This window comes from Silurus aristotelis (assembly GCF_946808225.1).
Source record: "Silurus aristotelis genome assembly, chromosome: 1".
Classification (NCBI taxonomy): Eukaryota; Metazoa; Chordata; class Actinopteri; order Siluriformes; family Siluridae; genus Silurus; species Silurus aristotelis.
Window position 1 is genome coordinate 1,417,149 of NC_139574.1, and position 25,445 is coordinate 1,442,593.

Below are 25,445 nucleotides of genomic sequence, written 5' to 3' on the forward strand. Positions count from 1 at the left end.
ATCATTTCTCTCCCAGGTTGTGTGTGTGTGTGTGTGTGTGTGTGTGTGTGTGTGTGTGTGTGTGTGTGTGTGTGTGTGTGTGTGTGTGTGTGTGAGAGATATCAGTGTTTTGATTTATCATCATTTCTCTCCCAGGGTGTGTGTGTGTGTGTGTGTGTGTGTGTGTGTGTGTGTGTGTGTGTGTTTGAGATGTCAGTGTTCTGATTTATCATCATTTCTCTCCCAGGTTGTGTGTCTGTGTGTGTGTGTGTGTGTGTGTGTGTGTGTGTGTGTGTGTGTGTGTGTGTGTGTGTGTGTGTGTGAGATGTCAGTGTTGTGATTTATCATAATTTCTCTCCCAGGTTGTGTGTGTGTGTGTGTGTGTGTGTGTGTGTGTGTGTGTGTGTGTGTGTGTGTGTGTGTGTGTGTGTGTGTGTGTGAGATGTCAGTGTTCTGATTTATCATAATTTCTCTCCCAGGTTGTGTGTGTGTGTGTGTGTGTGTGTGTGTGTGTGTGTGTGTGTGTGTGTGTGTGTGTGTGTGTGAGAGATATCAGTGTTTTGATTTATCATCATTTCTCTCCTAGGTTGTGTGTGTGTGTGTGTGTGTGTGTGTGTGTGTGTGTGTGTGTGTGTGTGTGTGTGTGTGTGTGTGTGTGTGAGAGATATCAGTGTTTTGATTTATCATCATTTCTCTCCCAGGTTGTGTGTGTGTGTGTGTGTGTGTGTGTGTGTGTGTGTGTGTGTGTGTGTGTGAGAGATATCAGTGTTTTGATTTATCATCATTTCTCTCCCAGGTTGTGTGTGTGTGTGTGTGTGTGTGTGTGTGTGTGTGTGTGTGTGTGTGTGTGTGTGTGTGTGTGTGTGTGTGTGTGTGTGTGTGTGAGAGATATCAGTGTTTTGATTTATCATCATTTCTCTCCCAGGTTGTGTGTGTGTGTGTGTGTGTGTGTGTGTGTGTGTGTGTGTGTGTGTGTGTGTGTGTGTGAGAGATATCAGTGTTTTGATTTATCATCATTTCTCTCCCAGGTTGTGTGTGTGTGTGTGTGTGTGTGTGTGTGTGTGTGTGTGTGTGTGTGTGTGTGTGTGTGTGTGTGTGTGTGTGTGTGTGAGAGATATCAGTGTTTTGATTTATCATCATTTCTCTCCCAGGTTGTGTGTGTGTGTGTGTGTGTGTGTGTGTGTGTGTGTGTGTGTGTGTGTGTGTGTGTGTGTGTGTGTGAGAGATATCAGTGTTTTGATTTATCATCATTTCTCTCCCAGGTTGTGTGTGTGTGTGTGTGTGTGTGTGTGTGTGTGTGTGTGTGTGTGTGTGTGTGTGTGTGTGTGTGTGTGTGTGTGTGAGAGATATCAGTGTTTTGATTTATCATCATTTCTCTCCCAGGTTGTGTGTGTGTGTGTGTGTGTGTGTGTGTGTGTGTGTGTGTGTGTGTGTGTGTGTGTGTGTGTGTGTGAGAGATATCAGTGTTTTGATTTATCATCATTTCTCTCCCAGGTTGTGTGTGTGTGTGTGTGTGTGTGTGTGTGTGTGTGTGTGTGTGTGTGTGTGTGTGTGTGAGAGATATCAGTGTTTTGATTTATCATCATTTCTCTCCCAGGTTGTGTGTGTGTGTGTGTGTGTGTGTGTGTGTGTGTGTGTGTGTGTGTGTGTGTGTGTGTGTGTGTGTGTGTGAAAGATATCAGTGTTTTGATTTATCATCATTTCTCTCCCAGGTTGTGTGTGTGTGTGTGTGTGTGTGTGTGAGAGATATCAGTGTTTTGATTTATCATCATTTCTCTCCCAGGTTGTGTGTGTGTGTGTGTGTGTGTGTGTGTGTGTGTGTGTGTGTGTGTGTGTGTGTGTGTGTGTGTGTGAGATATCAGTGTTTTGATTTATCATCATTTCTCTCCCAGGTTGTGTGTGTGTGTGTGTGTGTGTGTGTGTGTGTGTGTGTGTGTGTGTGTGTGTGTGTGTGTGTGTGTGTGTGAGAGATATCAGTGTTTTGATTTATCATCATTTCTCTCCCAGGTTGTGTGTGTGTGTGTGTGTGTGTGTGTGTGTGTGTGTGTGTGTGTGTGTGTGTGTGTGTGTGTGTGTGTGAGAGATATCAGTGTTTTGATTTATCATCATTTCTCTCCCAGGTTGTGTGTGTGTGTGTGTGTGTGTGTGTGTGTGTGTGTGTGTGTGTGTGTGTGTGTGTGTGTGTGTGTGTGTGTGAGAGATATCAGTGTTTTGATTTATCATCATTTCTCTCCCAGGTTGTGTGTGTGTGATCTCACAGGTGAAAGCTGTAGAATTCTGTCCTCAGTTCTCAGTTCAAACTTCTCCAGTCTGAGAGAACTGGACCTGAGTGATAATAAACTGCAGGATTCAGGAGTGAAGCTGCTCTCTGCTGGACTGGAGAATCCACACTGTACACTGGAGATACTGAGGTCAGATCATCACTTACACACTGTAGATCCTGCATTTCTGTCATATGGCTGTTTTGGATGAATAAAATGTTGTGTGTCCTGAAGCACAATTTAAATAAAGCAGCAAAAACTGCTATAGTTTTCCACATTCATAAATTCAGTAAGTTGCTGATCTATAATTGTTGATCTCTCTACAGGCTGGTACGCTGCAGTATTACAGGTGAAGGTTGTGCTGCTCTGGTTTCAGCTCTGAGGTCAAACACCTCATCACACCTGAGAGAACTGAATCTGAACTACAATGAAGCAGGAGAATCAGGAGTGAAGCTGCTCTCTGATCTACTGAAGGATCCACACTGTAAACTGGAGACACTACAGTGAGTTACTGAGTTACTGTTCATTTGTATGCAGGTTCTACATTTCTGTTTATGTTCTAGTGGAATGTGTGTATTTGGGGCTCTGCAGTATAAATCCTGTACATTGGAGCTGTTAAACACTCAAACAGCTTTAAGATTCTACACTCAGAAGATCAACACTGATTTTGTGTAGAGTGTAAATACTGATTATGATAAATGTAATAAAAATCTGATCATTTTACTCTCCTTTATTACAGGATCTGATCTGAGACTCACACACAGAGGATTATGAGGAGAAACTTACAAAAACACATAATTTCATGATCATATTTGTTTTAAATTAAATGTAAATGTGATTTGTATAAAGTATTTTCACTTCATACAGTAGAATTGAATCGGAGTACAGACAGAGGAAAGTCTTTATACTGATACAAAAGTCTAGTTTGTGTAATTATGTGAATATTTGTGATTAATCTTTTAATTTCACTTTTATTACATCATATTGTGTTAATGCAGACTAAGGTCATATTACTACTTCACAACTGTGTTATAACAGAGCTATTGTATATAAATAAAGTTCCAACACAGTGTGACTTATGTGATCTTTTTTTACTTTTTTGACAAAAATAAAACACAAAACATCCTTTTAACCAGCAAACTTTATTTAGTCTGAGGCATTTACATTTAGCTAAACCTCTTTGCATTAGACCAGACAATAACTGGAAGCAATAGCATGGTGATATCACTGGCTAGTTTGCTAGTTTAGATTACTTTGTTAAAGTCTAATTACAGCATGATTATAACTGAAATCAGATTATTATACTGAATATTAGAGCAATTCCAAGTTTAGCCTGTAGATGGCACACATTACTCACCGCATACACAGGTCACAACATGAGACACAAACTTGTCAGATAACTAACTGTTGTGTGTGATTATTTGTGTTTGTGTATGCATTCTTAAAGCAGTAAGGAAATTTGGTATTCAGTAATACAATAGTGTGTGTGTGTGTGTGTGTGTGTGTGTGTGTGTGTGTGTGTGTGTGTGTGTGTGTGTGTGTGTGTGTTTAGATTAGTATGTGGATGGCCTACAGATCTGGATATAAACAATAGGATGAACAAAGAAGCCTGTATAATAAGCTACTGAATGTGTATTAGGAGGTGTTGTTAATGGTGTGTGTGTGTGTGTGTGTGTGTGTGTGTGTGTGTGTGTGTGTGTGTGTGTGTGTGTGTGTGTGTGTGCATGTGTGTGTGTGTGTTCCCCAATAACAACAGTTTTTAGACTGATGAGTAATTACATTAAAACCACTGCCAGTCGAAATGAAACACACTGATTATTCAAGTTACATTGGAATCTGCAATGTGGTCAAATTTATTAGGGAGCAAGTGACGAGTCAGTTACAATTGATATGTTGGAAATGGGACAAATGGGCAAGTGAAAGGATCTGAGTGACTTTCACAATAACCAAGATTGGGATGTCTGGGTGACTGAATTACAGGTTCAGTTCTTGAGAGGTTTATCCTGGTATTCAAAGGGTTTATAGCAAACAAAATTGGTGCAAGGCAGTCTGAGTCACATTGCTGACCCTGTACACAAACTTCTTCCAGTGGACACTGAGATTATCATGTCACTGTTTACTATCTGCCTATCTTGGGGAAGTGTACGCTCAGTGCTTAAGGCACCAGTTTGATGATTGGAAGGCGGGGGGTTCAAGCTCTGGTTTTGCTAATCTGCCACTTTTGGACTGTTGAGCAAAGCCCTAAACCCTCTGTGCTCCAAAGGTGTGGAATAATGGCTCACCCTACATGGGGAGTGCTAGCTCAGTGGTTAAGGTGCTGGGTTGCTGCTTGGAAAGTTGGAGGTTCAAGCCCCAGTATTGCTCCTATGTCAGGCTCTCGGGGAGAGAGACACAAAAGGGAGGAGCCACTGAAGGGAGCTCCTTGAGAGCCAGCTTCTCTTTCAGGAGTTCAGATGCCTGTAGAAGTTAGGGAACCCCAGGACTGTTGAACTTGTTTTACCTTGAAGGGAGTGGGCCATTTAGTAATTGCCTTGAGTTTCTTCAGCTTCATCTGTATGCCACATTAAATTACACATTTCTCAGCTTTGACATACAGTTGGTTATCCAGGAGCTGGAAAAGAATCTGCTTCCACATGCTCCGAGAGTGACTTGGAGAATATTAAGATTTTGTTATCGATACAAGGACACAAACATGAAGTGGTTGAACATGTCTCGGAGCACGTTGATGTGTTGGAAGTGCATGGAAGACTGTTAGCGTGTTTGTAAGGCCAAATGTATGGCCATAACCATAGTGTCCAGTGGGGGTGTTAAAAGTCATCTTTCACTTGTACCCCTTACGAATGCTCAGTAACAATATTACAGCCCCTTCCTGGCTGTGATGGTTCTGGTGTTTCTCTCGCAGAATGCCTCTCGCTATGCTTATTTTCTCTGATTCAGATGTCTAGACAAGCAACTAGGTCAATGAAGGCCTTGACAGTGCCTGGAGGGTACCAGAGAGCAAAATTATTTTGAAAGACGTACTTAGAAGAAAACTTTGAGGGTGTTCTCATTTCAAGTGCTCCGAATGCACCAGGGTGCAGAATTGGATAGGATACTCCAACATGCCCAAGGAACTTTGTAGAAAAGTGAGCAGCTTTTTGAAAGACGGAATTTTGAAGACTCTATTTGAGGGCATTGATCATGTAGGCAATCTTCAAACAATTCTTAACGAATAAGGAGAATTTCAGCTCAAAAGTGAGATAGCAATAAGTGAGGAAGTCATGGCAGGAACTGGGATCTCAGTTGCCAGGACAAGCAAAAATCTATTTTTGAACAGCTGGAAAATGACTGCAAGAGTTGCTAACATTTTCAAGATCCTGATTGTGTGCACTTTAGGGTTGTCGGACATCTTGTCGTTTTTCCCGTGCCAAGTGGTATATATGGACACCTTGACTTTAGCTCGAGGCCAGATTATGTTACCGGCTCTCTAACCTCTGAGATTATTCTTGCCACCCTGCCTGCCCTGGATCCTGTTCCTGATTCCTGATCCTGTTCCTGTTCTGCTTTGGATTGGACTCTGGACTATTTTTCGGTTTTTGTTTTTGCTCCGCCTATGTTGCTATCTTTGCCAGCTCTCTGAATCTTGGACTGTTTTGGCTCGCTCCATGCTTCCCCCGACCTTTCCTGACCTCCAAGGTCGTTCTACCCAATGGCAGTTTGCCTCGCTGCTGATGGGCATGGTTTATGTCACACAATGGCTGTGCTGCAGGCCTATCATGTTGACCTACTTATGGGAGTTAGACGTGGGAGACACCTCGAGCGCCCAGAAAATCCAAAAGCTTTGCTGTGTGCTACAGACTCTCATGACAATGAAAGAGCCCGCTAGGGCCATTGAAGCTGTTAATGTGGTCATCAAAAGGTTTCAGGAGGCCAAAAAGCAGTCTGCGGTGTTTCACGCTATCTCCCACATCGCTCTTGTGGGGCTGCTCATCAGGCGCAGCCCCAACCACAAACCAGAACTTTCGGGTATCCTAGGGTGAAAAGGCAGAGCGTGGCGACTGAGACACCCCTGCCAGGGATCCTGTGCGACGCTTAAGGCCAAAGCCCTGGGAGCTGATGGGTCTGAGGACCGTTAACTTCAATAGAAGACCTCTCTGGCCACAGTAGCAGACTTGGGAGGCCCCTAGAGCTGAACCATGGTATAGCTCCAGCGCTAGGCACCCCAGAGGTCAGGGGTCCGAGCAGGCTCTGTTCATGGAACAAGAATTAGATACTACCTGGACCTTTCAGCAGCATTTGACACAGTCAACCACAAGACTCTCTTGTCTACCCTCAAGAGCCTCGGTATATGTGAAACAGCATGGGAATGGTTTGCTTCCTACCTGGAAGGTCTCTCATACCAGGTAACATGGAGGGGATCCACATTTGCCCCATGCAGACTCACCACTGGTGTCCCACAAAGCTTGGTACTTGGTCCCCTCATTTTCTCCCTCTGTCCCACTTCATTGGTGAAGTCATCTCCTCGCATTGGTTTTCTTACCACTGCTATGCAGATGACATTCAACTCATATTTTCTTTCCCTCCCTTAGATACCACAGCTTCTGCTCGGAGCACTGGAGTACTTAGAGCCTGTGAAGAGCACTGCAGAGTTCTATCAGGATTAGATCACTTACTGTAGGTGTTTTACACTCGAGTCTTCATCAATTGATAAACAATCATCAAACTATAATGGCAAATTGAAGGTAGGTTTCAGAGCATGAATTACTCCTTTAGTTGTATTTTACATTAGAGTTTGAGACGAGCATTAAAGTCTCCATCAGTGATCAGGTGATAACCTTATTAATAATGGAACTATAATGAATGGACAATCGTGTCACCCATATAAGGATGGGTTCCATTCTTAGTCTGGTTCGTGTAAAGATTCTTTAATTATATCATCTCAGAGAAGTTTTTAGGATAAAACTTGTTGAATATTTCTGTATTATTTCTGTAAAGTTGACTTGGGACAATCTCTGTTGTTAAAAGTGCCATACAAATAACACTGTATTTAAATCTTGTGAAGCGTGTGTGTGTGTGTGTGTGTGTGTGTGTGTGTGTGTGTGTGTGTGTGTGCGGGGGGTGTTTGTGCGTGTGAGAAACCCATAGCAGCAGTGCTGTGTTTATGGAGACGCTGTAATAAGTCTAACACACACTAAAGATTTGGTTTGCATTAGAGAATGGCTGAGGAGAAACGAGAGAGTTCATCAGAGGAACTGAAGGAGAAAATTCGCTTTCTGACAGAAGAGAACGTAAGAATTGATCTTTATTTACTGAAACTGAATTTTACTCAAAGGTTCTGAATTGGATCTTAAATAGTAAAGTGGTGGTTTCTGTTTCCTGTTACAACTCTTTCGCTCTGTCTTAAATGTTCATCTTCAAATATTTAGTCATCTAACAAAGTGTAGTCACACTGTAGGAAAACATTCAGATAGCTGAGTAATGAAATAAAGTGCACATTTATGGCTATGTTTTGTCTTTGGTTACATTGATTCAGGAAATAAACAAAACAGAGAGTTGAAAGAACAGCAAAGATGAAGAAACATTTCCTATGATATAAAACATTTTTATTTCATTGTGGTTTTAATCTTGGAGTGAGCAGGAGGAAAGATGGAAGCAAGTAAAACCATGTGATTGGACTCTTTGTGTTCACATTCAGTAGATAATGAATGTACAAGCATTTGTTAAAGGTTTGATTGAGTGTGTTAATCAATGATAATGTGCCTGATGCATCCAATGAAACAAATGAATTGCTTTCAATTGTGTGTGTGTGTGTGTGCGTGTGCGTGTGTGTGAGTGTGTGTGTGTGTGTTTGTGTAGGTTTATCTGTCTAATAAACTGGGTTCCACACAAAGCAGAGCGGCTCAGCATGCTGCCTCCAACCAGGACCTGAGCTCCAGACTGGTGCAAAGTGAACAGGAGAAATTGAAGGTGGAAACATTTTCCATTTTTCCCTCAAGTATACTCTTTTAGCTGTTTTTTACATACCAGAGCTAGATGACAAGTTAAGAGTGAATGCTTGCAATCAGTTACCCAGCAAACATAGCCTTTGGAGCCCATACAGGCTTCTGGCAGGTACCTGGATTGTATGGCCAACAAGGCAGTAAGAACCAGGGTTCGGAAATAAAGTGATGTCCCATGTGAGCGTCCAAGGCAGAGCGACATCCTCTGCAAGTCTTGGAGGCAGAGCAACATCCTCTACGGTGATCTGAAGGCCAATTGATTCCCTTTGAGGGTCTAGACTCTAGAGTGACACTGTCACCAAGGCTTCGGAGCAGAGTGACATTAATTAATTTTTTTTTTAAGTTTATTAATGATGCAGGACATCCACCTAGTACTGCATTACAATAGTCCAGTCTGGAGGTCATGAACACATGGACGAGCTTCTCTGCATCAGATACAGACAACATGTTTCTTAGCTTAGAAATATTTCTAAGGTGAAAGAAGCTGTTTTTTTAACTTGGTTGATATGATTTTTAAAAGACAAGTTGGTGTCTAAATAACTCCCAGGTCTTTTACTGTTGAACTAGTGGTTACAGAACATCCATCTAAATGCAGGTTGAGATGCTGGAGCTTCTGTGTACTGGTTCTTTATGCTGATGAACAAAATCTCCATCTGATCAGAATTTAATAATAGAAAATTATGAGCCAACCAATCTTTTAATTCTTTAACACACACAGGTATCTGAGCCAATTGAGATGTTTCATCTGGTTTTGATGCAATATATAGCTGGGTATCATCAGCATAACAGTGGAAGCTGATCTCATGTGACGTCTGCTTTACATGTAGGTAGTGGATCCAACTGCATCGTGTGCAACTCGAACAAGTCCTCACCTGTGCTCAAAGGCAGACACTCAACCAACAAAGTGCTTATAACAGCGAATAGAGTTCAGATAAGCTGTGTGAGGCAATGAATGTAATTAACACTAGTGGTAGTTGCGATAACGAGCTACAGGCACAAGGCAGAAAGCTGAAAACGCAGAACAAACTATAAACACGGAACTCTCAGCAAACCAGTCAAACACAGGAAGCTATGACACGACCAGAGTCACCACAGAAGAGTGTGGCGTGACTGCATTTAAACATCCCAGCTCACCAAAGTACACCGTAACCATGACCCCTCCAGATCTACGTGTTTATCTAGAAAAAGATTTGACTAAACAAATATGTTTTCAACCCAAATGTAAACATTGAGACTGTGTCTGAGTGCTGAACACTAAATGGAAGGTTGTTCCATAACTGGGCTTCATAAGAGAAAGCTCTGCCCCCTGCTGTAGTTCTGCATAACAGATCATAATAGAACAATGTTCTCTCAGGTGCTGCGTTGTGAAACCTTTCAGTGATTTATATGCCAGTAGTAATATTTGATGATCAGTGTGATTTGTTGGAGAAGCAATTTAGACAGGCTAAAACAGGGGTCATCTTTTCTGTGTCCTGGACCATGGCAGTGGAATAAATGTCCCCTAGTTGGCTAAACTGTTTTTTTTTAAATGACTACAAAAAGACTTAAATTTCCACCAAGAACTAAAATTAGCACTTTGAATCCCTGACCAATTTAAGCTGTTTGAGGATTATGTGCACTTTTATGTATGTTTTTAGTTCTCCAAAGATCTGGTGGAAGTGCAGATTGAAGCCAACAGATTGAGAGAGAAATATGAGGCAGAAATATTTGAGTTGCAGAATAAGGTAACATCTGCACACACACACCCACCCACACACACACACACACACACACACACACACACACACACACACACTATGGGAATACAATGTATAGTGTTGAGAAGACATGTTTTAATGATTTAAATGTGAGCTGTAATATAATATCTACTGATATTATCATGGCAACAACAGAATGAGGGTTGATGTCATATGCTAACTGCCACAGAACCACATCTGTCTTGCCCATGATCTTTGTCCAACTCCATCAGGTGTTGTGTCAAGAAGGTGTGGTGTCAAATCTGGAGGCAGAGCTTGAGCGGTTTAAGCGGGAGGCCGAGTCGTCATCATCAAGGTTACAGATTGCAGAGGGTAATGAGCGGGATCTGGTGGAGGAGTATGCAGTGCTAAAAAGTAACTTCTTGACTGTGAGTGAGGGTCTGGAGCGTGAGATCACACACTCACAGGAGCTGAGTGATGAGCTGCTGATGCTTGCACACACACATGACACACTGCTGCATGAGAAAGAGCGAGAACACACAAACACACTCGAGCTGGAGAGAGTCAGAGCTCTGCTCAACAAAGTGTCACACAGCCGAATTAGGGTGAGACACAACACACACAAACACATACTCACACACAAACACACACACTGACTTTTATGACTCTATATATGTATCCACTTATAGACAGAGGAACTGAGGCGGGGATGCACTGCCACTGAAGAGAGACACACAGATGTGAGGACACTTTTCCTACATGTATTGTGTGTACATGTATACATCATTTCAACACAACCTGTACTAGTGTATTTTTTATTACTTCCACTACCATGTGCTCCTCCAGGTCATCCACTTTGATCAAGAATTAACAGTCAGATTCTGAGATCTTCCTCGAGGAAATGGAAGTGTTTGCATAGCCTGAGACATGCGTTAGGATTTGGTACAATAGATTTAGATGACAGTTGAGCAAATTCTTTGATGATACCGGCTCATTGCATTTTGCTGAACTTTTCACAAATCTATGCCTACACTTTACAAGATGCAGATGGTTAAGTATATGATAAGGAGGTGTTTGTTGTGAGAGGAACTTTTGTCTTCTATGCTGTTCCTTAAGTTTCTTCATTGTACAATTGGCCACAATGGGGTAGGTTAGAAGATTTATGAGAACCAGCTGCAATAGCAAATTGATTAAAAAAATGTATTTTAATAATGAACTGAGGCAGCAGCTTGAAACATATCACAGACTGGGTTAGAATTATTAATTGAGTCGATGCTCCTGTGTTTGCACTTTCTTCCCTTTAAACCCAATATGCTGGTCAGACCTCACCTCAGATCCACAAATCTATTATCACCAGGGTCCAGTGGTCCTGTTGGGGGGTGGGATCTCCTGAACATGTCTCTGTGTGCAGAAGACATTCTTACAATGTATTTCTTCTGACCACTAAAATAATGACTGTTGATCATTTCTGCCATTGTTTAGCTTTCTCCTGTTGTGTATGTGTATGTCTATATGCATGCATGTATGTGGTTGTTTAGAGGGCCCATTGTGAGCTGAGGGAAGAGCTTGAGAGAATGAGAAAAAGTTATGAAGAACAACAACAGCGACTGGAGGAGAAAATGTGAGGAAAATTTCAGAATATTTCAAATATTTTAATGAGTAAATATAAGTAAATTCTGATTTATGATATCTATATATGTGTGTGTGTGTATGTGTGTGTGTGTGTGTGTGTGTGTGTGTGTGTGTGTGTGTGTGTGTGTGTGTGTGTGTGTGTGTGTTTTCTAAGTGTGGCTATGGAAAAGGAGCAGCAGGAGAATAAGAGAGCAATCCGAAACACACAACAGGATCTTGCACAGCAATCAGCTGTAAAAACTCACACACACATTTGTCTTATTACTCGTCAATGTTCTAACAGTTACATCATTATTAAAGCAGATAATTAACACCAAACTACACCTGAATCTAACATTGACTAAATGTTTAATTAATGCTTTTGATAAAAACTTGTTTTGCAAAAAGAAAAAGTCCTGACTGGGACATTCCGAATGTCCCCTGTTGGTCCACCATGTCATACATTCCATTTCCTTGTGAGGACTCTTCTCCACTATGAGACTATTTGTGATTGATGGCCATGTTCGAGGTATAATTTGTTAGTGGTCAGAGGAAGGGGTCAGACAGGGACTGTAAATTCTCTCCCAATTTTAGTTTAATGTACAAACAACTGCTTCTCAGTCAGAACTCAACATTTCAATGGTCAGAGTGTAGATTTTAATGTTAGAACATTAACAATATTATACACAAAATGAGCACAGCTGTCTTCTGACTGTCACAAATTGTGTGTGTGTGTGTGTGTGTGTGTGTGTGTGTGTGTGTGTGTGTGTGTGTGTGTGTGTGTGTGTAGTCACTGCTTGTCTCTCAACACCAGTTAAAGGAGGTGGAGGCTGAGAACTCAAAACTCCAGAATCAACTAAAAGAACTGAATCAGGAGTACAGGGCACGTCTGACACACTACATACACGACATCAAGGTACACACAAATATACACTACCCAGTTCATCTATTCTACACACTACATGGTTTATACACTACACTACAAGCAAATATTATAATACAGCAGTTTTAGAGTAATAAATTGTACCAATTTCACCTTAAGCCCTGTTTTCCCTCATTGAAGCAGAGAACAATATTTACTAATATACAGCACAAGTATGTGATCCTTACAACTCCTCTGCTTCACCTTTCCTCAGTTTCACTTAAATGGGTGAAGTTCCAGATACAAATAAGAAAGTGTTGAAATTTATCCTGCAGTGGAGCCACTAAACAAAGGATGAAGGCTTGTCCCAGCAGATTGTTTTGATGGGTAACAACCACATATTTGATGGCAAAACTGATGTTGCACTACCTCCCTTCTCCGCCGGAGACTACATGCCCCCAGCACCCCATCCAATAAGTGTCTGTAAAAACAAATGTGAGAAAAGCCAGAGGCATGCAGATGAAGCCCATAACAACTAAGACAACTGGATTATTCCAGTCCCAACAACACTTTCTTAGCCAATCCTATACATCCCACACTATGCTATATTTTTGTATGACCCTCACACACACATTGTCAAATAATTGATTGTCTTCTCTTGTCACATAATATGATAGCCTTTCCCATTCACAAACCTCACTTTCAGTCTATGTGCTGCACCCAGAATTGAGGTCAGATTACAACCTGAAGAAAAGAAAGGACCCACTTTTGGGAGGCCCTATTGGAGAGCAGGAAGAGTCACAGAAATAGATGAAGAGGGATGAGGGCTTGTCTGCACCCAAATACACCATGTAAACTGCCTTTTTTTTGGTACATATCAGCCCAACCACTCTGGTAGCAACTTTCTGCTCCAGAACCACAATATCTGCATTATTGCATTATTGGCGTAATAATTGGCATTATTACTGATGCCAACAACCACCTTCTGGCAAATGCAAACAGATTCTCCTGGAATGTCTGTGTGCTCACATCACTATCTCCACACACATCACTATCTCCACACATCCGTCACCACACTACTGCCTCCATATGGCGAATGCTAATCAAGCTAATGGAAAGATTTGTAACAGTGGATAATGAACAGTAATAAAGCTCAGATTTGGTTGAGTCATGTTAAAATGATTCTACTCCAGCTTCTGATTTAACCCAGTATTTAGTCCAGCAGAGATCTAATCTCGTCTAAACACTAAGTGCAGATACAAACACTAAGAGATAATATACAAAAGTGTTGTCTGTGTCGGTATGTCTACAGGAGTGTGTGTGCAGAGATGGAGAGGACAGCGTGCAGCTGAAGGAGTATGTGGACTCCATGCTGAAAGAAGTTAGATTGTCGTATCGTTCCAGAGAGGAGCAGCTGACCAGCACTCTGAGAACCTACCGCAAACGCCTCCACAACCTTAACAACACACACCAACTACTGCTTACTGCTTACAGGTAAACACACAAGTAGTATGTCTGTATATATGAAGTTTATATATGATTACAAACACAGCTCTGGGCCAAAGCTCATTTTAAATGGACTGAGGTAAAGTGGAAAACTTTTCTGTGGTCAGACGAATTAAAATGTGAACTTTTTTTGGGAACCATGGACGCCACATCCTGCAGACTGAAGAGGAGAGGGATCATCCGGCTTATCATCAGCACTCAGTTGTAAAGCCAGCATCTTTGATGCTATGTGAGTGCATTAGTACCTATGGAATAAACAGATGTAACATTTGGAAAGGCTTCACCAGTGTTAAAATATATATACAGGTTTTAGAGCAACATATTCTTCCATTCAACAAATGACTTTTCAGGAAAGGCCTTGCATACTTCAGCAAAACAATGCCAAAATGCATACTGCAATTATTACCACATGGCTTCATAGTAGAAATGTCTGCGTACTGAACTTTCCTGCCTGTAGTCCAGAATTTTCATTGACTGAAAACATTTGGCACATTATGAAACAGAAATGTGATACAGAAGACCCAGGATATATGAGCAACTAGAATCCTGTGTCAGATCGAAATGGGACAACATTCCTCTCACAAAACTCCAGCAACTGGACCCCCAAGTTTTCAGACGTATACTGTTGGTAAAAGAAGAGTTGATGCTACTCAGTGGTAAACATGCCACAACTTTTTGAAAAAGATTGTTGCAGCCATCAAATTAAAAAAGAACTTATTTCTTTCTAATTGTACGTTTTCTCATTTTAACAATTTTTGTTACTGAAAATAAATAAAATATAGAGTTGAAAATCATTTCATTCAATATGTACTGTATTTTTCGGACTGTAAGCCGCTACTTCTTTCCCACGTTTTGAACCCCGCGGCTTAAACAACGAAGCGGCTAATTTATGGAATTTTCCTGGGTTTTTCCCGGTTTCACAAACTTCAAGCCAAAAAAACTGAACCCCACAACATTAGACCAATGAAATTTCCAAAGTGAAACGAAAAAACGCACCTCATCTGTGTTCTGAGCTGCACGGCATCGGGAGAAAAAACTTCCACCAGTGTTGATTTTTAAACGCATGACGATGACAAAAGATAAACTCCCGAGAGAAATAGTTGTGAAAGGAAGGAGGAAGACAGTAAACAATGACTTTCTTGGTCGGCTACTGTTTAGATACAAGCCGTTGTAGCGCGTTGAGTCTGGGTGAAGGGAGAGCTCGCTAACTCCAGTTACAACAGAAATCATATAAACACAGACAGGTTTCCAAAACTCGTGCTTTTTTTTTTTTCTTGGCAACAGCGTTACGCGTTAGTCAAAGAAACTTAGAAATGAGCATCAGAAAATAATAAGGACATAATCCTCGGTCTTACACACACGCAGTAATACCGGAAAATGCTGCGGCAGGCTATTCCCAAAATACCGCTCTGCTCTTAAAGGAGCCACAACATATTTCACCTGTTACACCGTGTAACAGACACTGTCTTTCATTAAAGCCTGTGTAAAGTTCATTAGTTTCAGTGTAGAAACAGTGTACTGCGGCTTATACACAAGGTGCGGCTTATTTATGTTAAAAAAAAAAAAAATTGTAAAATTCAGGCTTATACAGGGGTGCCCTTTACAGTCCGGAAATTACGGTATTAACATTTTGAATTTTTACCAAGGACAAACAGTCACAATATTCTTTTCCCACACCTAGTTAATGGATTGTGAAAAAACCCACAACATGACCATCATTATTTCTTTGGTTTTATTAAACTCAGAAGGTAACTGTTTATAGCTGCTATAATGTGTAACATCAGTACCTAAGGTTGTTTATTGAACATTCCAACATTTCTTGTAGCTGTAAATTTTTTTTTTTTTTTATATTTACTCCACCAGGTTACTTATTATTTAACTTTTACACAATTACACACAGTGTTCATTATTTATAATGTTTTCCCAGAGTGCAGCGTGAGCAGATCCTGGCACACCCTGAGCATGCTCTCGAGGCTGGGCCACCTGAAGCTATCTTTAACCCTGCAGAGGTGGAGCTTAGAGGAGAGACTGAGAGAGAACTACAGAAGCTGAGAGAGGACAAATCTCGCCTGGAGACACAACTCAAAATTGCTCAAGAACAGGTGTGTGTGTGTGTGTGTGTGTGTGTGTGTGTGTGTGTGTGTGTGTGTGTGTGTGTGTGTGTGTGTGTGTGTGTGTGTGTGTGTGTGTGTTAGTGTGATTATCACTGAAGCTCTGATTGCTAATGAACTGGAATTGCTATTGTTATTGTTGTAGGTCTCTCTGATGTCACAGTCGTCTCAGAAGTGAGTGAATCTAAACATCAGTGCATTTAGACAGGGTTTAAACCCTCTTTACTTTTGTTCAATGTTATATTGCAGCCTGATAATACAATCATTTATTTTTTTATTTAATTTATCTACACACATTTATCACACAGTCCCCCAAATCTATGATGTCTGTAAAATGTTTTAAATAAGAAACTGAAATATCGCATGTACAGAAAAAGTCAAGATGGCGCCGGTGAGGTCGGCTGCCGTCACGACTGTTTCGGCTACGTTTTCTATTTTTTTGTTTATTTTATACTTTTATTTAAGTAGTTACACTTCCATCTACACAAGATGGACATCATTAGATATGACAGAGACACTCTTATATCTATTGGTGTACAATGCACTCACCTTTCGCCGTTTTTAAACCCGGACCCATGCTGGCCGAGCGAGATCCTGAGGGTGAACAAAGGACGCGACCCGTACCGGCGTCCGCGAAGGGGGAACGAGTCGGCGTCAGGAACAGGCTGAGGGCACGCGCACATCGCGCTCCCTTACCTAGTATCCTGTTAGCCAACGTCCAGTCACTGGAGAACAAGCTCAACGACCTCAGGGCAAGGGTCAAGTTCCAGAGAGACATTCGGGACTGCAACTTTCTCTGCTTTACCGAGACATGGCTGAACCCAGCGGTACCGGACCACGCATCCAGCCGGCCGAGTCCTTCTCGGTTTACCGCATGGACAGAACACTGGAGTCGGGGAAGTCAAGAGGAGGTGAAGTGTGTCTGATGGTGAACAACCACTGGTGCGACAGCACGAGCATCGTTCCTCTTTCACGCTCTTGCACACCAAATCTGGAACTACTGACCATCAAATGTCGGCCCTTCTATCTACCTCGGGAATTCAGTTTGGTCATTGTCAGTGCCGTTTATATTCCACCTCAAGCGGACACGGACACTGCAGTATGGGATTTACACGAGACAATAACTCTTCACCAAACACAGCATCGGGACGCTGCGTTAATTGTGGTCGGAGATTTCAACAGTGCCAACCTCAAGCGTGCACTACCGAACTTTCATCAGCACATCACCTGCCCTACCAGGGGCAAAAGAACACTGGACCACTGTTACACGCCATTCAAGAACAGCTACAAGGCACAATTACGTCCACCGTTTGGGAAATCGGACCATGCCGCCATCTTCCTCATGCCTGTTTACAAACAAAGGCTGAAACAGGAAGCTCCGGTTCAGAGGGAGGTCGCGCGCTGGACTGACCAATCGGTGGCCGCTCTGCAGGACGCTTTGGATGACGCAGACTGGGACATGTTCCGGCGCAGCTCTGATGACGTCAACATGTTTACGGAAGCGGTTGTGGGATTCATCGGGAAACTAGCTGATGATACAGTGCAGAAAACCACTATCAGAACGTTTCCCAACCAGAAGCCGTGGGTGGATAAAACCATCCGCGACGCTCTGAGATCCCGCTCCGCTGCCTACAACACGGGGCTCGCCACCGGGGACATGGACGAGTACAAGGCTGCATCTTACAGTGTTCGCAGAGCGGTGAAGGAAGCAAAGCGGCGCTACGGGAGGAAACTAGAGTCACAGTTTCAACATGGTGGCTCTAGGAACCTGTGGCAGGGACTAAGAACAATAACGGACTATAAAACACCATCTTCTAGAATGGTGAATGCGGACGCTTCTCTAGCAGACGAGCTAAACACCTTTTACGCTCGTTTCGAGGCTGCAGCTAACCACGCTAGTGGCACAACCAGCGTGCACGCCGAGAGAGCCGGAGAGGTAAACACGTTCACCATCTCGGAGCATGACGTGAGGAGGGCTTTCAAGAGAGTGAATACCAGGAAGGCAGCAGGACCAGATGGCCTCACAGGCCGGGTTCTGAAAGCCTGCGCTGACCAGCTAGCACCGGTGTTCACGGAGATATTCAACCTCTCACTGGAACAGTCTGTTGTCCCCTCATGTTTCAAACAGTCCACAATTGTTCCTGTACCGAAGAAACCCCAGCCCGCCTGCCTTAACGACTACCGCCCTGTAGCCTTGACCTCAGTAGTGATGAAGTGCTTCGAGAGACTGGTCAGAGACTTCATCACTGCTTCACTACCAGACACACTGGACCCACTACAGTTTGCGTACCGTCAGAACTGCTCTACTGAGGACGCCATTGCTCATCTTCTCCACACCACGATGAGCCACCTGGACCAAAGAAATGGGAACTATGCAAAGATGTTGTTCGTGGACTACAGTTTAGCGTTTAACACCATAACTCCCTCCACACTCACCTCTAAGTTGGAGGTCCTGGGACTCAGCCAGCCGCTGTGTCAATGGATCTCTAACTTCCTGACAGACAGACCACAAGCTGTAGGGGTGGGAAAACACACCTCATCCACCCTCACTCTCAGCACTGGCGCCCCCCAGGGTTGTGTTCTGAGCCCCCTGCTTTACTCAATGTACACACATGACTGTGTGGCCACATCCAACTCCACCACCATCATCAAGTTTGCTGACGACACTGTTGTGGTGGGTCTGATCTCCAACAACGACGAGACGGCCTACCTACAGGAGGTTAAAAACCTGGAGAGATGGTGCCAGGAGAACAACCTTCTCCTGAACGTCAGCAAGACTAAGGAATTAATCGTGGACTTCAGCACAAAACGGGAGCGGTCATACCAACCTATAAACATCAGCGGGACCCCAGTGGAGAGAGTGGACAGTTTCAGGTACCTTGGTGTTAACATCACACAGGATCTGTCTTGGTCCTGTCACACCAACACCCTGGTGAAGAAGGCCCGGCAGCGTCTGTACCATCTGAGACGCTTAAGGGACTTTAAACTACCCTCTCAGGTGCTTAAGACCTTCTACACCTGCACCATTGAGAGCGTCCTGACGGGTAGCATCACTTCCTGGTTCGGGAACAGCACCATGCAGGACAGACGAGCCCTCCAGAGGGTGGTGCGTTCAGCTGAACGTATCATCCACACTGAGCTCCCTAACCTGCAGGACATCTATAGCACGTGGTGCTGGACAAGTGCTAGGAAGATTATGAAGGACCTCAGCCATCCCAACAATGGACTCTTTTCTCTGTTGCGTTCAGGAAAATGCTTCCGCTCCCTGAAAGCGAACACAGAGAGAATGAGGAGGAGCTTCTTCCCGCAGGCCATCCGGTGTTTAAACCAGGAAACACCCAGGATCTAGAACTGGCCCACTCTCTCCATCATCATCACACTTCTCTGTACATATATTCACCTTCGCACCACGTCACTTTAAACATATCTCACCGTTCGCACCACGACACTTTAAACTCTGGACTTGCACAGCACACTGCGCTTTTTATTTTATTTATACCACACCATATTGCACATGGACACTTTACGGACCCTTACACCACACCATACCGCACACGGACACTTTATGGACAACCCACCACAAATTGCCTATTGTTTACATTTTTTACTACACATTGTTTACTGTTTATATGTATATTTGTTTTATACATTATCTTTTTATATATCTTTATACCTTATATTCTTTTATTTTATTTTATTTATTTTTATTTTATTTTATATAGTTTTTATACCTTATACTTATTTATCTGCCTTCTTTTCCCCCATCCTATTCCCTCATGCCGGACCATCGTATAAAACATTTCACTACATGTCGTACCCTGTATGTATGTGTATGTGATGAATAAAAATTTGATTTGATTTGATTTGATTACATTAGAATTCAGACCCTTTATAACACTTGAAAATAAGCTCAGGTGCTTCTTATTTCTCTACACCTGTTTCTACACCTCGACTGGAGTCTGTCTGTGGAAAAGGTTATTGATTGGACATGATGTGGACAAACACACACCTCTCTATCAAAGGCCTCACAGCTGACAATGCAGATCAGAGCAGAAACCAAGCCAATAGGTTAAAGGACCTGAAAATTCCTGAAGAGCACAGTGGCTTCAGTAATTTTTAAATTGAAGAAGTGTGGCACAATCAGGAGCAAGAACCTTATGGTCACTCTGACTGAGCTCCAGAGACCATGTGTGAAGATGGACAAAATTCCAGAACAACAACCATCACTGCCGCCCCCTACTGATCTTGGAATTATGGCAAAGATGTCTATACTGAAGCCTCTCCTCTGTGAACCCAAACCCATGGATGCCTGCTTGGAGTTTGCCTGAAGTAAAGCATGGTGGTTGCAGCATCATGCTGTGAGGGTCATGCTGTTTTTCTGCAGCATGGACTTGGTAAGGCAGTTGGTCAGGATTGATGGAAAGTTTGATGGAGCAAAGATCGGAGATCTTCTCAATAAAAACCTAATCCGCAGCACCCAGGACCTTAGTCTGGGTCAAAGGTTCACCTTTCTGCATAACAACAACCCTAAATACACAACCAAGACAACACGGGTATGGATTAAAGACGACTCTGTGAATGTACTTAAGCGGCACAGCCAGAGCCCTGACCTGAACTCTGTTGAATATCTCTGTGGAGACCTGAATGTGGCTGTATGCTGACGCTCCCAGATTAAGAGGATTTGCCCCAAAGAATGGCAAAAAGTCCCATTTGTTGCATTATACTAAAAAAAACTTGAGGCTGTAGTTGCTGCCAAATGTGCTTCAACTTATTACCGAGTAAAGCATCTAATCCATGTACATGCGATTTCCTTTTTTTTTTTTTTTTTTTTTTTTATAAATATACAAACATTTGTAGAATTCTGTTCTCACTTTTTCTGAATGTTTTTCTGAATGTATGTTCTGAATGAGAAAAAAAAGCTCAAAACTTTTCAGAACATTTGCATTCATCCTTGTAGTGTTTCTGTACAGTTTGTTTATATTTTGTTGTTGTATTTTAAATGCTGTGCAGTGTAACGCTTACTGAGGAAGCCTGGGCCGATATCAGGAAGCAACTTCGAGAGACCGCAGTCACTGCACAGGTAACTGTAGGTAAGCTAGCTAGCTTCATAGGTAGCTAGCTAGAATAGGTAGCTAACATGTAACTACGTAGCCAAGCCAACAGCCCCTCTCCTTACAATGACCTTATCCAGGTAAAGGAGAGGGTGAGTCTCATACACACAGTCTCATACACACAGTCTCACACACGTGGTCTCATACACACGTCTTATGGTCTTGGATCATTTCACCAGGAGATGCATGAGAGAGAGCGCCTCCAGCTCATCACCAGGGCAACAGTTGCAGAGGAGCAATTGAGGGAGTTACAGGAGTATGTGGATAATCACCTGGGCAGGTAAACACACAAACACAGTCCTGTTTCCGCCCTACAGGTACATTTACAGGTTCATTTACAACAGGTGTTAATGCTAAATTAAGTGTGTGAATATAATCAGCCATCTGCAATGCGAGCAATTTTCTCACATTACCTAATGGCTATTAAATTTTCCGATTTTACTCGCCTGGGGTTGATTACGATGCAAAGAAAGTTTTCAATTGTGAACATGGGCCATGGGAGAAAACCAATTTGCTAAGAAATTGTAGATTCAATTCATATGGAAACATAAATAAGATTTTGAACAGATAAAGTAGGTTTTGTTTAATATTTTTGTTTAGTTGCATTGTTCATGCATTTCATGTAAAACATAATAAAAATAAAGCTTAATTTTGTCTGTATGACAATGCTGTTGTTTATGGTGTGTGTGTGTGTGTGTGTGTGTGTGTGTGTGTGTGTGTGTGTGTGTGTGTGTGTGTGTGTGTAGGTACAAATTGGAAATCACTCGGTTGAGGAGGATGCTTCAGTCAGACGCAGGGCGATCACAGAGTGCTGAAGCATCAAAGCCCCGCCCTTTACGCCAGTCACTAAATAATACCAGCTATGAAGTATAAACACAATAGAAAACTCTAGAAGTGTTGGGGAATCTTTATTCCCCAACAAAATTAGTGTGAAAAGGTTTTTTTTGTTTGTTTTTTTATATCACCCAATCTATTTATGTAACATTGCTATCCACTTTTCACTTTTTGGTATAAATCAGGGCACTGATAACCCCACCTGGACCAGCCCAGGACATTCCTGACCCCAAACTTTGCAACAAATTTTAATTAAACCATCCAAAATGCTCGGGCCTTTGACCAAGAGGAAGACAAAGAGGAAGAATGAATCCAGTAGCCCCTTTTGGGGGGGGGGGGGTAGAGGGGCTCTATCAGGTCACGGCCACTGACACGGACTGCATGGAACACTGTTGGATTTTCGTCCTTGACTTCCAACACACACTTGCACATTGACGATTACCCTTGTACTGATTAGTCCCACCTGTTTCTGACTACACATTCAATCACAGCCACAGTTCAAAAGACTATGATTTATTTAACATGCTGGAAAGTAAATGTCCTCAATAGCTTTAGTTTTTAGGTCATTGTTTCCCATTTTCTGCTTTGATCTTGAGCAGTTTCTGTACTGTGTTTCAGACTGTAGCTTTCTCTACTTTATACACTTTGTTAGTCATCTGACTTTTTGCCTGTCTACTGATTTTGAGGTTTAATTCAACCTGTTAAAACCTGCACTTGCTTTTGTTAAGATATCAAACATAACATGTTTTCAAGTTAGTTCCTGTTCACACTTATGTTACAGCAGCTATAAAGAGTTGTTCACTCACCAGTTTCTCTTTTACATGCAAACTGTTTGATCCACTATATATATATATTTGTTAATAGTAAACTAAAGGAAGCAGTCATCTTGCAGAAATATCCAAAGTTGAAAAATGCAATGATTATGATGAACACAGTGAATGCGATAAAAAAAAAAAAAAAAAAAAGAATTTTAACAAACTGAAATATGGCAGTGGAGATGTACAAGAAACATAGAGACACATAATCGATGGCACTTTGCAATAGTTTCCTACATTAACCATGAATTTAGATTCATACTTTAAAATCACACATTAGCATTTTATTTCAATAATTATGAAATTTGCATAACCAAATCTTTGTTCCTAATCACCATGAGGTCACTAATCGCACACATGAGCTGACAGCCTCCAATTACTATTGTACATTTGTGCATATTCAATGGAATTAGGTAACATTTACCAAGAAGCATGCTATCTAACTTCTCTTTGGATGATAATTTCAATGATAATTTAATATTATAATAAGTTTTCTTGCAGTGTAGGACAACCAATCAGAGAGAAACTGCTATTTGCCAGTATTATTATTATAGTTTTTCTCAGTTGCTTTGAAGTGTTTTCTCAAATCATCCTTAATATTTGCTACTCAGTGAGTGCATTTCTCAAAACAATGTGTACAAACAGCACACAACTTTGGATTTCTTACAAAAGCCTGACATTTTCTCAAAATCCTTAGTACATCTCTCAAAACAAAGTATTTGTGTCAATGAACATCTCATTCCCATCAGAATGAAAAGTCTCTTTGTCATTGTTCACAACCAAATTTATCAAAATGTTTAGTCATGTTTTCAGTATGATGCTGCACAGTTTTTGATATAAACTATGTTTTGGATCACAGCAACTGAAAATACACAAAATTTGACTTCCTTCTGTTTGGCATCTATGGATTTCAGCGAAACACTTTTTTATGATTGAATATTTGGTTTATATTGATTGCAAGAGGCTGGACAGGATTCACACTTTTACCGTACTATAAAGTGTTTGTTTGTTTCTTAGTTGTTCATCCATTTTCAGAATGTACAATTCTGTGTTTTTCTCCGTTTGTATTCACTTTCCAAGTGAAGCTTCACCAGATTCACCTTTGAGCTGTTTTGGAGAACTGGTTGATTATTGGTTGATCAGACGCCGTTCATTTGCCTTCATTAGTGACCTTCAACATTCATCTGCACAATTCATCAATTCAACATTTACGAATGTAGCAGTATGATCGGATGTCAGCTGAGGCTGATTATGCTCATTTGCCTCCCTATAAAGTTGTTTTGGTTTGTGTTGTGTGCGCGTTTGCTCTTTGTCCGCGAGCGAACCGCCGTACTTCCGGGTTTACGTGCGGATAGTGGCAAGGGTGGATTGAGGAGCTTTGTGGAGAAGCCGTTAATTGTTGGTCAGGAAGACGTGTTTATTAAACGTCTGCATCCGTGCCTCGTGAGTCGCCGTACAGGTGCGGGTCAATGTGCAAGGGACGTTACAGTGGGCTGCTGCTGTAGTGGGCTGCTATAGTGGGCTTTTCGCTTGCTGTGTGGCTTTCCTGCGCTATGTGCATCGTTTACACCGCTTTGATGTTGGCTTGACTGTTTGCTTTTTCCGACTGCAGCTGCTCCACGCTACATCATCCGTGCTCTGCTTTGCCTGCTTCGCTCTGCGTTGCCTGCTTTTCTGGGTTCAGCTGGACATTGTTAATTTACGTTCCTGTTCTCTGGAGCTCCGTGTTACTTCCATTTGGCACCAGCTGATTGACATTTTGCTGCTCTTGTATGCTAACAGTTTCTTGTTGCAGCATTTAACTTCCTGCAGGATCAGCTGGACCGGGGGAATGGTGCTTATTTCCAACGGTAGTGTGAGTAACTGATTTAGAAGTGGCGTGTTACAGGGTAGTCATTACCTGATTCGTTGTGTTGTGATTTAATCATTTATTTTTGCATTAGCTTCATTATTTCGTTTATTATTTTCCTAACCTTATCGGGTTGAGGTTTCCCTACTTTAATGGGAATCCATTTCTTTTGATTTCTATTATTTTTATGGGTTTGAAATAGTGGTATAATGTTTTTTTGTTTTCTTAAGTGTAGTTGTCTTTTTAATTTATTTCGTGATGTAAAGTACCTCTCCTCTGTTCATGTGCCTTTGTACGGATTTTTATTGGTTTTCTGCCTATTTCAGCCCTATTTCAGTTGACTGTGTCAAGAGCCAGGGTGTATGCGCTGCTTGTTGTAACCTTTGTTTTAAATTACTTTTTGTTTTCTTCTTTTGCCTTCAGGAGTGGGGTGGCCAGTGGCAGAAGATTAGGGTGGGTTCCTTACCTGGTTGCAGTGCAGTGTTCACAGTGAGGTGTGGTGTGCTGTGGTGCGTGTGCACGTGTGAGTGTTCTCTCTGCTTAGGACCCTGTGTGCTCTCTGCTTAGGACATCAGGCCTTCTCCCACTCTGAAGTGTTGTTTGTCTTTTATTTTGTTTAAATCTGAAATTATTTTAAATAAAGTTTTGTTATTTACTCAACTCTGGTCTGATACCCAGTCGTGACGAACCTGTGTGCCTTAAGGTTGAGGGCAGTCCCGGAAATAGCCCACCGGGTGGCGTAGTTGGTACAAATTATTAGTTGGTAACGTCATAGTTGGCGTAGCCGGTATAAGTGTGACGAGTCGGCACCGCCACATTTGGCGTAGTCGG

The 25,445-nt window shown here is 42.1% G+C and overlaps 1 protein-coding gene and 1 long non-coding RNA gene across 2 annotated transcripts in view; both read left to right on the top strand.

The window, feature by feature from the left end:
- The first annotated feature begins 7,287 nt into the window (after positions 1-7,287).
- Positions 7,288-22,658, top strand: ccdc78 (coiled-coil domain containing 78). Its single transcript, XM_083546680.1, has 14 exons — positions 7,288-7,507; positions 8,076-8,186; positions 9,856-9,942; positions 10,188-10,520; positions 10,605-10,655; positions 11,454-11,536; positions 11,702-11,780; positions 12,317-12,442; positions 13,701-13,882; positions 15,822-15,996; positions 16,151-16,179; positions 21,016-21,085; positions 21,296-21,396; positions 21,863-22,658. Exons 1-14 carry the CDS (start codon positions 7,436-7,438, stop codon positions 21,987-21,989), a joined length of 1,626 nt encoding a protein of 541 aa, XP_083402806.1. The 5' UTR covers positions 7,288-7,435; the 3' UTR covers positions 21,990-22,658.
- A 1,402-nt stretch (positions 22,659-24,060) lies between these two features.
- LOC310730745 overlaps positions 24,061-25,445 on the top strand; it is a 74,685-nt gene continuing 73,300 nt past the window's right edge. Inside the window, exon 1 of the long non-coding RNA XR_014534943.1 lies at positions 24,061-24,224. This is a non-coding gene — a long non-coding RNA (uncharacterized lncRNA). The remainder of the gene's footprint in view (positions 24,225-25,445) is intronic.